Source organism: Neomonachus schauinslandi, chromosome 9 (genome assembly GCF_002201575.2).
Source record: "Neomonachus schauinslandi chromosome 9, ASM220157v2, whole genome shotgun sequence".
Classification (NCBI taxonomy): domain Eukaryota; kingdom Metazoa; phylum Chordata; class Mammalia; order Carnivora; family Phocidae; genus Neomonachus; species Neomonachus schauinslandi.
The window spans coordinates 142,202,213-142,217,419 of record NC_058411.1 but is presented as its reverse complement, the minus strand read 5'-3'; the positions used below and the strand labels follow the sequence as shown (position 1 = coordinate 142,217,419).

Here is a 15,207-nt window from a genome sequence, read left to right as displayed (position 1 = left end):
ACAGTTTGCCAACTCCTGTTCTAGGGCATTTTATGCTTTCGACTTAGAAAAATTGTCTTTGAAATCCCTGGGATGTGTCATAATTCTCCCCGTGTCATGGATTGGAAACACGGAGTGGAGTCCAGAACTCACCGTAGGTTCACGCAAGGCTTAGAGTAGACCAGGTGTTGGTGTTGACAGCCTATCCACATGTGATGCAGTAATTCCATTTTTGGGAATCTGTCCTAAGATGGTATGGATATATATATATTTTTTTCTAGCCATTTACTGACCACGGCATTATTTGCCATGTGGAAAGCCTGGGAATAACTTCGTGTCCAATGGTAAATCATCTATGCAAAATGATGCTTTGGAGCCTTTCAAATAACGTTCATGGTTACATTCTTGTGAGTTTATGTTGTGACATAAGGTGGGAAAATACATACCGCGGCACCTCAGTTGATGAAAAGAAAGAGTAGGCATGCGTAGAAAAAGATTTTCAGGAAATATGCCCAACTGTTAATGGTGTTTTTCTCTCGACGGGAAGATTGTCTGGGGTTTTTACTGTGCGTGTGTGTATGTGTGCGCATATTTGATTTTTCCAAAAGACTGCTTTAGTTTTAGAATAAAAGCACTTTAAGGGGAAATTAAGTAGTTCTCCAACCTTTAAGCCAGAGACAGTGTTGTATGCAGTATTCTAGAACCTTCCAGAATGCCCTCTTCACTCAGAGAAGCCTGGAGGCCAGGGCTGGGCTGATTGTAGGGGAGTCCCCCCCGACCTATGGCGCTCCAGTCCAGGGCGCTGCTGTCATCTTGGAGCTCACGGGCTTGCTGCCTGGAGCCGCCAACTGCTTATATTCTCATTCTTGAAGGGGGTTGATTGAGCTTCTGCATGTAAGTCTTCAGCTCTCCACATAACCTTCAGAACAGGCATGTCTGGTCCTGACTTCCACTTGCGAGAACATGGAGCAGCCTGCTCAAACCCCCATAACCCACTCACACAGGGGCTGCGCCTCTGATCCTGGCTGCCTCTTCATTCTGGAATAGGATACTTCAGGCTGGGGCTCTGCCATTCACTCACAAATGGTTCCCCTCCGTGCATCAAGTCCAGAAAAACATCTCCCACAGGTGCTGCTTGTGTGGGAAGATGGCTGGACTCTGGGCCACAGCTGGCCATGGTTCCCCGTGGGCCCTGCTCACTCTGAGAGCGGATCCACAGATCCACGCCCGGAAGGAAGCTCATCACTGACATACGGAGGGAAGCCCACAGGTGTTGAGGGCTCAGATGCTGGACTCTTGGTGACGCGGGGGACCAGAGTGGGAGGGCCACCAGCGTGTTCGAATGTAAAATTCTGGGTGCCTCGTATTCCAGAACGTCATGGTGGGAGAGGTGGCTGCCACTGGGAGGAGGGCAAGCGCTGAGTGGGCATGTTGGGGGATCCTCCACGTGGGTGCTGGGACCAAGTCCGATGACGGGCAGGCCTGGAGGTGAAGAGAGAGACGTGTAACAAGCTGGAGTCTGACGTGGACGAGGAGTGACCTGTGGGTGGGAAGACCGAGACGTAGCAGGTGCGCCAGGCAGACCCATGCGTCCGGAAGGAGCTGCGGGTTATAGACAGGAGTGCCGTGTGGAAGGGCTCTGGGGCCAGAGGAGGAGGCAGGCCCACTTCTGACCACGTGGCATCTGGGTTATGGGAGGGCACGCCTCCTCTCTGGAAGACATGCTGCTGGGGAAGCAGTCAGTCAGGCTGGTCTGCTAACTTGGGGTTCAGGGAACTTCTGAAAGAAGCCGAGGGTGTAGGAGTCTGTCTGTTGCAGAATGGGCATTCCAGAGAGCACCCCAGAGGGGAGGAGGGGAGCAGGGATCATGCATGAGGAGTACAGAGATGAGAGGTGGCCGCGTGGCTGGGCGTTCAGCATCCGCCGAGGGGAGCAGGCTGGGATGGATTGGTAGTGGGGCCGCTCTGAGACAGCATTGCAGAGTGAGTCCTCCGACCCCGGGGATGAGGTTGGACTCTGGAAGGAGTCGGACTGATTGTGCTTTGAGGGACCCACTGGGACCAGCCCTGGGAATCCAGCCCCATGGTTCTAAGCAGACCCGAGGGTTCTGTGGGCCAGGAGAGAAGACTGGAAGCAAAGCGCGTAGCAGTCACGGCTCCGTGTCCCCTTCCCTGCAGGGGAGCCCCATTGCAAGTAAGCCCGATGCCCCGTTGCTGGTGGGATGGAGCGTGATCCCCGGTCCCCTTTCCCGGGACTCACTGCCCGGTGTTGGGGGGCGGCCACTTGCCTCTGTACGTCTCCGCTGCTTTCAGATTTGTCAAAAACCCAGTTTCGTGGACCACCTTTCAGGAACACATCCGCTGTATAAAGCTAAGTGTGCTTTCCCCCAAGGAGCCTGGAGAGGGGGCCCCCTGTGCCCGAGGAAACTGGAGAAGCACACAGAGAAACAAACGTGGCAGCCATCGTCTCTCAGGGTCCTTTGCAGATCATGGAAACGTGTTTTCTCATTTCCTCGTATTCCAGGGCTCGTGTGTTACGCAGCCGTGGTTTATTTTCAGAGCACACTTTGGAATTTGACAGACTCTCAGGCTGGCCTGCTTCACAGCTGAAACCACTTGCCATTTGGTCGATGATACAGTGAGTGACAGTTTCCCCTGGAAACAGCCGCAAGGAGCAGCCGTCTGCGAGTGGACAGACAGGTGTCAGCCCTGGGGCGGCCGCCGCCCGGGGCCCCCACTCGGGCAGCACCACAGCCCTTGGCAGACGGGGCGCGGACCTCTCCGCGGGGCTCAAGTCTGGTGGGCGTGTCCTGCCTGAAGATGTTCGGGCCACCGTGGGCATGGCCGTGCGCCCGCTACCGCTGTGGGTGCTGGGGGGGCACAGCCCGCGAGGCACGAGCTCCAGCCCAGGGAGAGCCCCCCAGGCGCTGGCCCCCCCACCCTGCACACCCTCTCCGCCTGGCGCAGTGAGACCCTGGCCTCGGGGGGGTCTTCCTCAGGGCCCTTGTAATTTCAAGTGATGGGAACCCATTGAGTGATTTGTTGCAAAGGGGTGGGTCTCTGGTCATGTTTTTATTCCTACTCTGCGTTATTTTTGTTTAGAGCATTTATCCCCACCTGACAGCATCCCCGCTTCCCTCCCCCGCCCCCCCATCCTGTTCTTTGGGTTTTGCTGTCTGTTTACCTGCTAGACTCTCATGTCCTCTGTCTGATTAACTCTGTGCTTCTAGGGCACCCAGCAGATTGTAGGCATTTAATAAATGCAGGGGTAAGTTGGGACAATAAGCAGGAGGTGGGCGAAGGGAAGGGGGAGCTACTGGGAAGGCCCAGAGCCTCAGGAGGCAGAGTAGCACAAGGGGGCGGGTAGGGACAGCAAGCTGGCTGAGCTGGGCGGGGTTGGAGCAGCGGGGGAAGGGGCAGGCGGGGTGCGGCAGGTGCAGCCCCAGAGGCCAGATCTGGGGGGGGGCCCCTCAGGGTGGGCAGAAGGACTTGGGGTTTATTGAGAATCCGTAGTGGGGAGCATGGAAGATTTCCAAGGAGTGTGACGTGATCGTTTGAGATCACACACCATCACCGCAATCCTGAGCACGAGATCTGACGCCTCCATTTTGCAGAAAAAGAAAAAACAAACAAAGCCACCATGGGCCAGCAAGGCTGAGTGCCCGGGTCACACGCGTGATGGAGCCGTGGCCGTTTGGTGTTGTAGAGGGAGACTTCTGTAGGATGCCGGAGGGCGGGCCATGGGGCAAGGCCCAGGCGGGACAGGGCCAAGTTCCAAAACACCCCGTGAGGAGCTCCCATAGGCGGGCAGTCAGGTGCGTGCTGTGGGCACAGCCGGGGGCCATGTGCGAGGCGCCCCGGCAGGAGGCTGGAGGCTGGGAGCCCGTGAGTCTCCATTGAGGGATGGCAGGCAGGCAGAGGAGATGGACAGACCGGTGGGCGTGCAGGGGGTGACGGAGGGGAGGACTCCCACAGGGCGTCTGGCCTTCCGAGCTTGACTTGCGTGTGGATGGCGGTGCATCTGCTGACGTTGGGGAGGAGTGGGAGGTGCTGGTGATGGTCGGGGGCCGGGGGGATGGAGGGGTGGTGCTAGAGGCGTGTGCACGGGATTATCAGCGTCATCCAGGCTGCCATCCCTGGAGTGGGTAAAATTGGTCGGGGTGCCCAGGGGGAGGAGACTCGGTGGCCCAGCTGAGGTCGCTGAGGGGTGAGGGGAGGGAGGAGAGGAGCGGAGACCAAGGAAAGTGGGTGTTGGGATCAGCAGCAAGGAAGTTTCTGGCAACTTTGGCAAATGCTGTCTCCATGAAGTGATGGGGAGAAACCGACTTGGAATCACTCCAGACGGTGGCATCCGAAGGAGCGGGAACAGCAGGTGTGGACAGCCCTCTGAAGAAGACGGGGCATTTAGAACCATATGGATTTTGTGGCTCCGCGTGTTCCCAGACAGAATGCTGGGGATCCAAGAAACAATTTGCGCAGCCCTGTCTGTCCTCATTTGCAGAGTGTTTGGAGAAAGCTCTCCCCCCGCCCCGACCCCACACCCCCATCAAAGGCAGAGGCTTACTCCTGTGTCCCTCTCTCACTTAGGCCGGATCCTGGACCTGAAGACGGGGACGGTCAAGAAAGAGGGGCAGCAGTCTTCCATGAGGATGTGCATGGGCTCACGGAGGTCCTTCATCTGCAGGATGAGGTGTGTGGGGTGCTGGGGGGCCGTGGCTGTGGGTGGTCCACTCCTTCTGTCCTGCCATGGGCTCTGCTGCTGCCCCACATCGGGGTCCCAGCTGTGGCCTGCGAGCCTGCAGCCCCCGCGGTCCATCCGGGAGGACCCTCGTCCCTCATCCTCCCGTCCCACTTTGCCTGACTTCCCGCTGCGTTCTGCCCTCTCCCGGGTTGGCTTCCCCTGTCCCCTAGGTCTCAACTTTCTACGGTTCTTCAAGCCCTCCAGGCTCCGCATTTCGCAACATAGTTTATGTAAGATCGGTCGGTTTCATAGTTTTGGGTTTCCTGTGCCAAATCATACATTTTAATTAGAATTTCAGCTTGATACTGTCGATTGATGTTCTCGGTGTAAATATCTCGGTTCTGCGAGTGCCCCGAGTTAGCCTCCCTGAGCCCCCGTGGCCTGCAGCAGAGTGTGGCTGGCACATGGCTGCTGAGGACATGCAGGAGTGACTGACCTTGGGGGTAATTAGAGAAGTTTCTGTCCCTGAAGAGGAAAGAACTGGGGTTTTGAGACTTCACATCCAGCTGAGACCGTCCTATACCCCGAGGCCCTGTCGGGAGCGGGCGGGAGGTGCCTGACAGGGAGTCTGCCTGGTGTGTGGGATTCTGGAGGCTCTAAAACGAGGTGATGGTTCTCATTCATTCATTCAGTTATTCGACACATTTATATTGCGGGCCTGCCTGCGCCAGGTGGTTGTCAAGGTGCCAGGGCTCAGCACGGAATAAAGCAAACAAAACCCCCGAGCGTCCAGAGCATCACTTCAGTCAGGGAGACGGAAGTACCACGTAGATACTTGAAATGCCCGATGGTGGTGAGTGCTGTTGAGGAAAATGAAACAAATGGAAGAAGGACTGGGAAGGAGTAGGAGTTACTAGTTTATGTGTTAGTTTGTAGGTAGATGAGGGGAGCTCCCATTGATACGGTGACATTTTGAGTGGAGACCTGGGCCTGTCTGGGGAAAGAAAACACCAGGTAGAGGGAACAGCAAGTGCAAAGGCCCTGAGGCAGGGATGTTCTCGTCATGCTCAAGGAACCAGAAGGCCACTCTCGTGGAGCAGAGTGAACACGGCGTGGTGAGGGGAACGGTCGTCAGTAAGGTTGGGACGTCAGATAGTCATAAGACACCAGCTTTTACTCTGAATGAGATGGGAGGCCATTGGCACGACACACGGGTCGGCAGAGCACACCCGTGCCAGCAGCCCCAAGCCGTCCCCCCGAGAATGCCCTCCCTGGGAGCGTCTGTGAGTAGCCCCCATGCCGTGAGCACTGCCCCATCACGACAACTCAGGCAACCCCCTCCCTGCCCTGGGGGACTCCGGGGGGCACCGTCCAGGTGGCACCACACGACCCGGATTCACCTGTGAGGCGGGTGGCGCTGCCGTCTGCCGAGCGCACGACCTTGCCCTCCAAATAAAGTGGGTTAGTTTTAGGAAGATGCTGAGAGCCAGGCGAGCTCGCCCAGGTGGCGGGGTCCTGCATTGGCCCTGCTGGGGGGACACGCGTGTGCCGGCAGCAGCCCCAGGGCTCAGAGGACAGTTGGACCCTTACCTTGGCCGTGTTGGGTAGGAAGACATCCAGAGCGTTAGCTGTCGTGGAGTTGGGAACAGGGAGCCCACGTGAGGCGGGATAGACCAAGTGGCTACCAGCTCTGGCCACGGTGCAGACCAGGCTGTTCAGAGCCTGGGGGGCCATGGAGGAGAGAGGCGGGAAAGGGCCCCCCAGAGTGGCCTGGCCTCCCTGGAAGGACCCTTGGAAAGGCCGCTCTGCCCTCTGTCCCCACTCTGCCCTTTGCCATCAGGGGCCGTGGCGGCCCTGTTACTCTCCAGCAGAATGGGGCAGGTGGGAGGGAGGGTCCCACGACTGCAGCCCAAGCCCGAGAAGATGTTTCTTGTCACCAGCGGGCACCATGTGTTTTGAGTTGCTGTCTCTGCTGAGGCGTGAAGAGATGCTACCGCGGTCATTCCCCACTTCCCTGCTTTCCCAAAAGCCACCCAGTGCCACAGACATGAGTCTGCAGCTTGGAGCGTGGCCAAGATCCCCTGGAGTCCTTCTGTGTCTCCAGCCTCCGGGCTGGGCCCCGAGCATTGCCCAGTGGGTCGCACTGCCCTGGCCTTCAGGGACGATCCAGGTCCCCGGGCGCACAAGCCCGCTTCGACACTTTGGAAGGGAACCGGCTGTTGGGCTCACCCGGATCGGTGTGTGAGCATCAGATCAGACCCACCTTTCTGACTGCAACACTCCGGGCTTCATAAACTTGGGTCTTTACTCATTGTAATGATTTCTCGAATCTCAGGTGTGGAAACGCTCCTTTGGATCACCTCCCTCTAAACAGAATAACCACCATGAGGAAAAGGTTCAGGTCAGTAGGCTTTTCTGACGTGTGTTTGGGGCCACGCTGCTAGAAAGCCTAAGTGCGCTGAGCTGGGGGGGTGGCGGGACCTGAAGAGGGGCCGAGTGCAGGGAGGGGCGTGTGGTGCGCACATCCGGGCTGGGGCTGCAGGGCTGAGCGGGGAGGGGAGCTGGGTGCAGCTTCGCAGGAGGGAAAGCAGGCTGGGGGGAAGGCAGCGTTCAAACCCACAAGGCAGGCGCGACCCCAGGAGCTTAGATCAGAGAGGACCCATCGGTGACCTTGCCTTCCTGCCAGGGGCTGAGAGCTGTCTCACGAGCGCTCTTTCTTTAGGAACGGTCTTGGTCCCGTGAAAGAAGGGGAGGCCCAGTATGCTGTGGTCCACTGCACGGGGTACATCAAGGCGTGGCCCCCGGCAGGTAAGTGAGGCTACATATTCATCCCAAGGGAGTCAGGCGCTCTTCTCACCTAACACTGCTTTCCCGCTAGGGATGTAATCCTATGGAAAGAGGCAGTAAGATATTCTTATTTTTCTTTGTGGCTAGAACATAATAATCTTTGTAAATGGAAAAACTCCTGCTTCTTAAAGCAAAGGTTTCTGCAAAGAGCAATCCTGCAAGGGTGGTGGGAGCCTCAGCCATTTCTGAGTTCTGTCACCCAGAGCCCTGGGTGAAATCATGGTGGCATTTCAGATGATACCTCCAACACTCACTGGGATGGTTCAGACAAACAGACGGACAGCCACAGGTGCTGGTGAGGATGTGGAGACCCTGGCAACCCTCAGCGGCACTGGTGGGAATGTAAAATGGTGCAACTGGTTGAGGAACCGGATGGACAGTCCTCACAGTGTTAGACGTAGAGCTGCCCTATGACGGAGGAGTCCCACTCCTAGGTGCGCTCAGGAGAACCCAAAGCATTTGTCTGCAGAGAAACATGCACGTGAACGTTCACAGCCCTGTTAGTGGCCAGAGTGTGAAAGCAGCCGAATGTGTGCATCAGCTGACGAAGGATAAATGAAAAGTGGAGTATCCGTACAACGAAATGTTACCCAGCCAGTCAGGGATCCATGCCACCATATTGGTGACCCTGGAAAACGTCATGCTAGGCCAAAGAAGGCAGACACACAGGCAGCATGTGATCTGATTCCATTTATGTGCAGTATCCAGACACGGCAAATCCTTCCCTACAGAAAGTAGATTTGTGGTTTCCGGCTGCCGGGGAATGACTGTGGGTACAGCGTTTCTTTTCAAGGTGACACAGATGTTCTGAAATCAGATAGCAGTAGAGATTGCATGACTCCACAGTCTGAAAAACCACTGAACTGTGCACTTGACGACAGCACAGTCTGTGTGTGTGAATTATAGCTCAGTCTGTCTCTTAAGCCAAAGAATATATGCAGAGTTGGGCTATCTGTGTACACTTGGTGGCTCGGAAGGTGGTCTGCCTCCAGGAATATTCCAGCCTGCTGGAGAATGTTGTGATTCTGCTGTTGAGTATTTGTTAAGTGTCCGTAAGATCAGGTTGCTCGATAATGCTGTTAAGGACAACTGTGTCCTTGGGCGCCTGGGTGGCTCAGTCGTTAAGCGTCTGCCTTCGGCTCAGGTCATGATCCTGGGGTCCTGGGATCGAGCCCCGCATCGGGCTCCCTGCTCAGTGGGAAACCTGCTTCTCCCTCTCCCACTCCCCCTGCTTGTGTTCCTGCTCTCGCTGTCTCTGTCTCTGTCAAATAAATAAATAAACTCTTTAAAAAAAAAAGGACAACTGTGTCCTTATTATTTACCTGTTCAATGTATCAGTCCCTGAGGGAGGGGCGTTGAAGTCTCCAACTATAACAGAGACAGGATTTGCCTTCTCCTTCTGGTAGTTTTGCCCTTGTTTGCCTCCGATCTCTTGATGCTCTGTTGTTTGGTTCATACACATTGAGGGTTTTTGTGTCTTCTCGGAGAATTGACCCCTTTGTCGTTATGTAATGCCCTTCCTTATCCCTGATAGGTTTCCTTGCTCTGAATTCTACTTTGTCTGAAAATAATACAGCCACTCCAGTGTTCTTTGGATTAGTATTAGCATGGTATGTTTTTCTCCACCCTTCTGCTCCTGACCTAACTGTGCCGTCATATTTACAGTGAGTTCCTTGTAGACAACATGTCATTGGGTCTAGTGTTTTTACCCACTCTGACAATCTGCCTTTTAATTGGTGTGTTTAAACCATTCACATTTAACGTGATTATTGATATACTTTGATTAATGCTTAGCGTCTTTTCTATTCATTGTATTTGTTCTTTTCTTTTCCCCCCCTCTCCGCCTTCTCTAGTTTTCATTGAACATTTGATAGGATTTCATATTCTCTCCTATCTTAGCATATCAATTATGGGTTTCTTTAAAAATATATTTATTGGGGGACCTAGGTGGCTCAGTTGGTTGAGCGTTCGACTCTTGATTTCGGCTCAGGTCATGATCTCAAGGTCCTGAAATCCGAGCTTCACGTCAGGCTCCGTGCTCAGCGGAGAGTCTGCTAGAGATTCTCTCTCTCCGTCTGCCCCTCCCCCTGCTCGCCCTCTCTCTCTCTCTAAAATAAATAAAATCTTTAAAAATATATATATCTTTATTGTTTACCCTAAGTGTGAAATACACATTTACAACTAATGTAAATCCACTTTCAAGTACTATTGTACCACTTTGTGAGTAGTGCAAGGACCCTGTCACTCGTCTTTCCTTCGCCCTCCCTCCGTCACCTGCGGCTCTGCTCCCACGTGGTCATGGGCCTCATCACCCTACACATAATGTTACCATTATTACTCGGAACACACAGAAATATATTAGCTCAATTAAGAATAATAAAAATAAAAAAGTTTATTTTACCTGAATTTATTCTTTCTCTGACACTCTTCCTTTATGCGGATCTGTGTTTCTAACTCACATAGTTTCCTTCTTCCTGAAAAACCTCTTTTAACATTTCTTGCAGGACAGCTCTGCTGGCGATGAATTCTCTCTATTTTTGTTTTTCACAGAAAGTCATTATTTCTCCTTCACTCTTGAAGGATAATTTTACTGGACATAGGATTTTAGGTTGGTGTTTATTTTCCTCCAACATTTTAAATATTCTCCCTTCTTGGGGCACCTGGGTGGCTCAGTCGGTTAAGTATCTGACTCTTGATCTTAGCTCAGGTCTTGATCTCACAGTTGTGAGTTTGAGTCCCACATTGGGCTCCATGCTGGGCGTGGAGCCTGCTGATGAATGAATGAATGAATCAATCAATCAATATTCTCTCTTCTTGTGTCCATGGTTTCTGATGGGAAGTCCACAGAACTCTTATCCTTGTGTTTTTACAGATGGTGTGGAACTTTTTTGTTTTTGTTTTTGTTTTTAAATTTTCTGGCTTCTTTCAAGACTTTTTTGTCTTTTGGTTTTCTGCAAAAAAACCTCAGTAGTTCTATGACATGGCTCAGTAGTTCATTTTGTTTTGCTTTTTGGTTATTTATACTGCTTGGTCATGTCTGAGCTTCCTGTGTCTGTGGTTTGGTGTCATTAATTTTGAAAAATTCTCAGACATTGTTTCTTCACATATTCCATTGGTTCTATTCTCTTTCTTCTCTCTTTGGTATTGTGATTGCACATGCATTATATCATTTGAAATTGTACTATGAGTTTGGGGGTATAGTGTTCTGGATTTTTTTCACTCTTTTTTTTCACTTTGCATTTTAGTTTTGGGAGTTTCAATCAACATGTCTTCAAGCTCACTGAGTCTTTCTTTGGCAATGTTCAGTCTACTGACGATCTATCAAAGGCAGTCCTCATTTCTACAGTGTTTGTTATTTCTAGCATTTCCTTCTGCTTTCCTCCTGGAGTTTCCATCCCTCTGCTTGCATTAGCTATCTGTTTTTGCTATTGTCTGTTCTCCCATTAGAGCTCTTAACATAGTAATTATAGTTATTTTAAATTCCTTGTCTAGTAATCTCAAGGTCTGTGTCATAACTGAGTCTGATAATGTTGCTTACTTTGTCTCCTCAGGCTGTGTTTTGTTCTTGCCTTTTAGCATACCTTGTAAATCTGTGTTGAAATCCAGATGTGCTGTGTCGGGTAATGGCAGGTGAGGTAAATAGTTCATAGCACGAAGTTTGATTTAATGTTTCCGGGAGTTGGCAGCGTTTAATTTGGCTGCATGTATACATGTATCAACTTGACATGTATACATGTAAGTGTATATATTTTTTAGTTTATGTATTTTTTATTTATAAATATTTTTTCCTCCTTAAACCGTAACGCACAAAATTGTTGGGGTGCTGCTTGCCCGAGGCCCCTGGCTAGACTCGAGACAAGAACTCATAAAGCAGCACTGCCTTCACATTGTTCAGAGCCTGGACCTCAGCTCTGAGATCTAGAAACAGTCCTGACGGTGCTCTAGAATTGGTCAGCCCCAGCGACTGTGGGAGAGCCCTCGGAAGCTAATGTATTCCCCAGACACGATCCAGTCATGCCGTGGGGTTACCTGGTCTCTGACGCGGACGCTCATGGCTGTTGTCCAGGGAACCTGTGAGCCCCTGAGGTCCTTGTGAGACCAGATTTGTATTGGAAGGTGCGGACATCCGGGAGAGAGACCTCCCACAGCTGCTCAGCTCACGGAGCACACGTGATGGCCGGATATGTGCCCATTGTTGAGCAAGGCTCTCCAGCGCCAGACGTGAGCCCGTCCCTCGGGGAGCACAGAGACATGTGGCTGGGGGGCCAGCACGAGCACAGATGACCGCAGGAGAGTGTGGTGAAATAACCAGCCCTGGGGACAGGGGGTGGGACCCGCACCCCAAGTGACCCCAGGGTCAGGAGAGCTTCCTGGAGGAGGAGGCTCGTCCCAGGGCAGGTCGGTACCACCAAAGCCAGCTCTTGGGACCCTGGTTCCAAGAGCCCATCCCTTTCTTAATGTCTTCCTCTTCTGAAGTCATTTATCATTCTCATTATACCAGGCAAATTCCTCATCCTGTTTCTGGCCTCCAAGTACTCTCCTTCTGACCACTTTATTTGGGCTGCAGGCCTACAATATCATGAGAAATGCCATGATCATCATGAGTCTAAGTCAGGATCCTGGTGGATGAGCAGAAGAGATGAGTCTGAGGCCCAGGGTGTAGGCCGGTGACTACACCCAGAGCCTACACAGGTGGCCCGGGCAGGCTCTCCTGGAGTCGCATGAGATCTGTCCCCGTGAGTGTTTGCGTGGACAAGGTGATGGGACAGCAGGACTTAGCATGAAGCCCCCGGTGACCGCCTTGTAACTGTGCCAAGTGAGAAAGGGTTGAAGGAGCCGGGGGTGTTTATCTTGGAGAAAGTAAGACATGATTTCTGTCTTGAAGTATTTGAGGGGGTGTCATAGGAAGGAGGAATTAATCTTACTTAGGATAGTTCCAGAAGGCACAATTTGGACCAAAAGAGGAAAGTTACCAAAAGGCAGATTTTAACTCAATTGGGAGAAATGAGCAAAGGATATGAACAGGGTATTAAAAACATGTATAAATATAATACATACACACACTAAGCAGATGGGAAAAATTTAGTTCCCTGTTAGACCTGCAAATTAAGATAATTTGATATGGTCTTCTCTTACCTATCAAATGGCAAAAATCAAAAAAGACAAAATACACAGCATTGGTAAGGTTCAGAAGAACACACACATTGATGTACTGCCAGTCAGAATATTATAAATCAGTACAGACCTTTCTGTAGACTCATTTGGCAGTGTTACCAAATGCTTTAAAATGTGCATTCCCCAGCATACAGGAATTGCACTTGTAGGAATTTGTTCCAGGGAATTAATCAGAGATGCCTGTTACATGTTTAAGAATTATTTATAATTGTAAAAGCATTGAATTAGTGTAAATTTCAGTGACAGAGTTGGTTGAAAACAGCATGGAGCATCTATTTGATGGGATACCTGATGATCACAAACTAGGCATGCTTTCAAAGGTTACTTCAGAATGAAGCAATGTGCTAGGAAGTGTGAAAAAGAAGAGCAGGTTATACAACAGAAACATCGTGATCCCAAGTTTAGCTTTGTCCTAAATGAGTAGTGTATCTGTGCATTGATAAATTGTACATACAGTGTTACCCATTATGACTCCTTCCTGTGGAGCAGAGCACTCCTTGCTCCTTATTTTTCTCTTCTCTCTTCGCTCCTGTGTTTGCCCAGCTTTTACGTGACTTTCATAATCACAGAAAATGATGTTTTAAAGAAGTTCGTCTGGGGGCCCCCAGCTGGGGTGTCAGCTGGTTAAGCCTCAGCTCTTGATTTCGGCTCAGGTCATGATCTCAGGGTCGTGACATCAAGCCCCACATTGGGCTCCATGCTCAGTGGGGAGTCTGCTTGGGATTCTCTCTCCTTCTGTGCCTCCCCCCTGCTCGCACTCTCTCTCTCTTAAAAAAAGAAAAAGAAGAAACCAGTCTGAATTTTCTGAAGCCCGTTCCAGACGATCGGATTGAGTGGTTTGCACTGAATTCAAAAATTACATCTTTTTTTTGCGTTTTGGTTTTGTTTTGTCGTTGTCTTTCATTGTTGTGCTTCTGTAAAGGTGAAGGTTCTGGAAGACAAGCCTGCATCCACACGTGATGAGTGCAGCCTGCCTCTGGGATACTCAGCTGATGCCGCCTTGCTCTATGGCTGACGCGACGCCGTTCCTTGGTTGATAACCACATTCTTAGCACATGTGACACTGTGCTTCCCATTGAGATCTCTCAGGACCGAGTGCATGGTACATTCATTCCCCGGCCCCAGCTCAGCTCAGACCTGGCTCAGAGTATATATTTCCTGAAGACTGGACAGATGGACGGGCAGATGGACGGTTGGATGAAAGGAAGAAAGGAGAGAAAGAAGGAATGAGACAGAAGAATAGTTGACCAGGGGGTGGATATGGGAAAGAATTTCGTGCCAGAATTTCCAAAGGCATTTGTACAATCTACTTTTCCCAGAAGTCTTTTAAGAGGGAAGAGAGTCATCTGGCCTCGATGAGGTGGCTGCAGTAAGGTCATTGGCATGCTCACCCTAGGATAAGGTCAGGGAACGGCAGCACTGGAACAGCGAACCCCCCCCCCCCACTTGCATGGAGCCTTGTGAATGTTCTGGAGGAGTCCTGTCCCTGCTCGCCTTAATTATAAACGTGGTTAGAAAGGATGAAGTCCTAAGCACCCACGTTGCCGAAAATATATCCACAGGCAACCTTGGACATCTCTAGAGGGGAGATGAGGCAGACTTTGTGGAGCCGGCGACAAGGGCCTCAGGAAGGAGTCCTAGACAACCCGCATGTGGCCCGTGGGCCTCCTCCCGAGCCGGCTGGCCGTGAACTCAGACCTCTGCTCGGGGCCCGCTGACCCCACTGCACCCTCCGGTGTGTTCCTTCCCGGTGGCCTTCCCGGTTCCCCTCACTACACCGTGCACTACATGGGTTTCATTTTACGTGTTTGGGTGGGACGGGAAGAAAGAGTGGGGTTCCACAGACCGTCCCCTCAAATCCTGCAGCTGCTTCGTCTGAAGAAACAGACACACTGCGGTCAACAGTAAGTGGGTGAAGAAGTCACCTGCAACAGCTTGCAGTTTATATCTCGTGAGGTGTGTTCAGAGTCCACAGGGAATTTTGACATTGGGAAGATGGTATTTATTGACCCCACCTGGTTGTCATCACCCTGCTACCTGCATTTCAGACGGACATCCAGCCTTGAGCCAGAAGCCACCTCCATGCAGGCCTCTCTTCCAGGAACTGGGCTCTGACCGGCTTGGTCCATCCCCTGACAATCCGGTTGTGGGGGGATCTCTGGAGAACGGGCCGTGCGTCCCCACAGGAGAGCCACGGTCCGACCCAGGAGAGGGGAGCCTGACTCGATGCAGCCCGTCCCTCCGGCCCGCGCGGTCAAGGGGGCGGCTCCGTGGCTGGTGCTTTCCCTCACTCTGCCGCTGGGCTGTCAGTAAGCCTTGGCCACAGCGTGCCAGAGGCCTGAGGTGATGTGGGGGTTTGGGCCAGAATCTGCTGTGCTCAGGCCAGCGCTGACCCATCGCCAGACAGCCCAGCCCGGCCACGAGCTCATCCCCACGCTTCTTGCAGTTTGCTTGTGGAACACAATGTGTGTGTCTTGCCTTCATTTGAAAATCTCCAAAAGCTGCTTTGTCTCGAGTTGAGGCCAC

At 52.1% G+C, this 15,207-nt stretch overlaps 1 protein-coding gene across 2 annotated transcripts in view; it reads left to right on the top strand.

Moving 5' to 3' along the window:
• The window catches only part of ARNT2 (aryl hydrocarbon receptor nuclear translocator 2), a 146,957-nt gene that overhangs the window by 68,378 nt on the left and 63,372 nt on the right, over positions 1-15,207 (top strand). For both annotated transcript variants that reach the window (XM_021680694.1, XM_044917843.1), the window contains exons 6-8: positions 4,566-4,668; positions 6,995-7,060; positions 7,382-7,467. In XM_021680694.1, the coding sequence (XP_021536369.1) occupies positions 4,566-4,668; positions 6,995-7,060; positions 7,382-7,467 (255 nt within the window). The remainder of the gene's footprint in view (positions 1-4,565; positions 4,669-6,994; positions 7,061-7,381; positions 7,468-15,207) is intronic.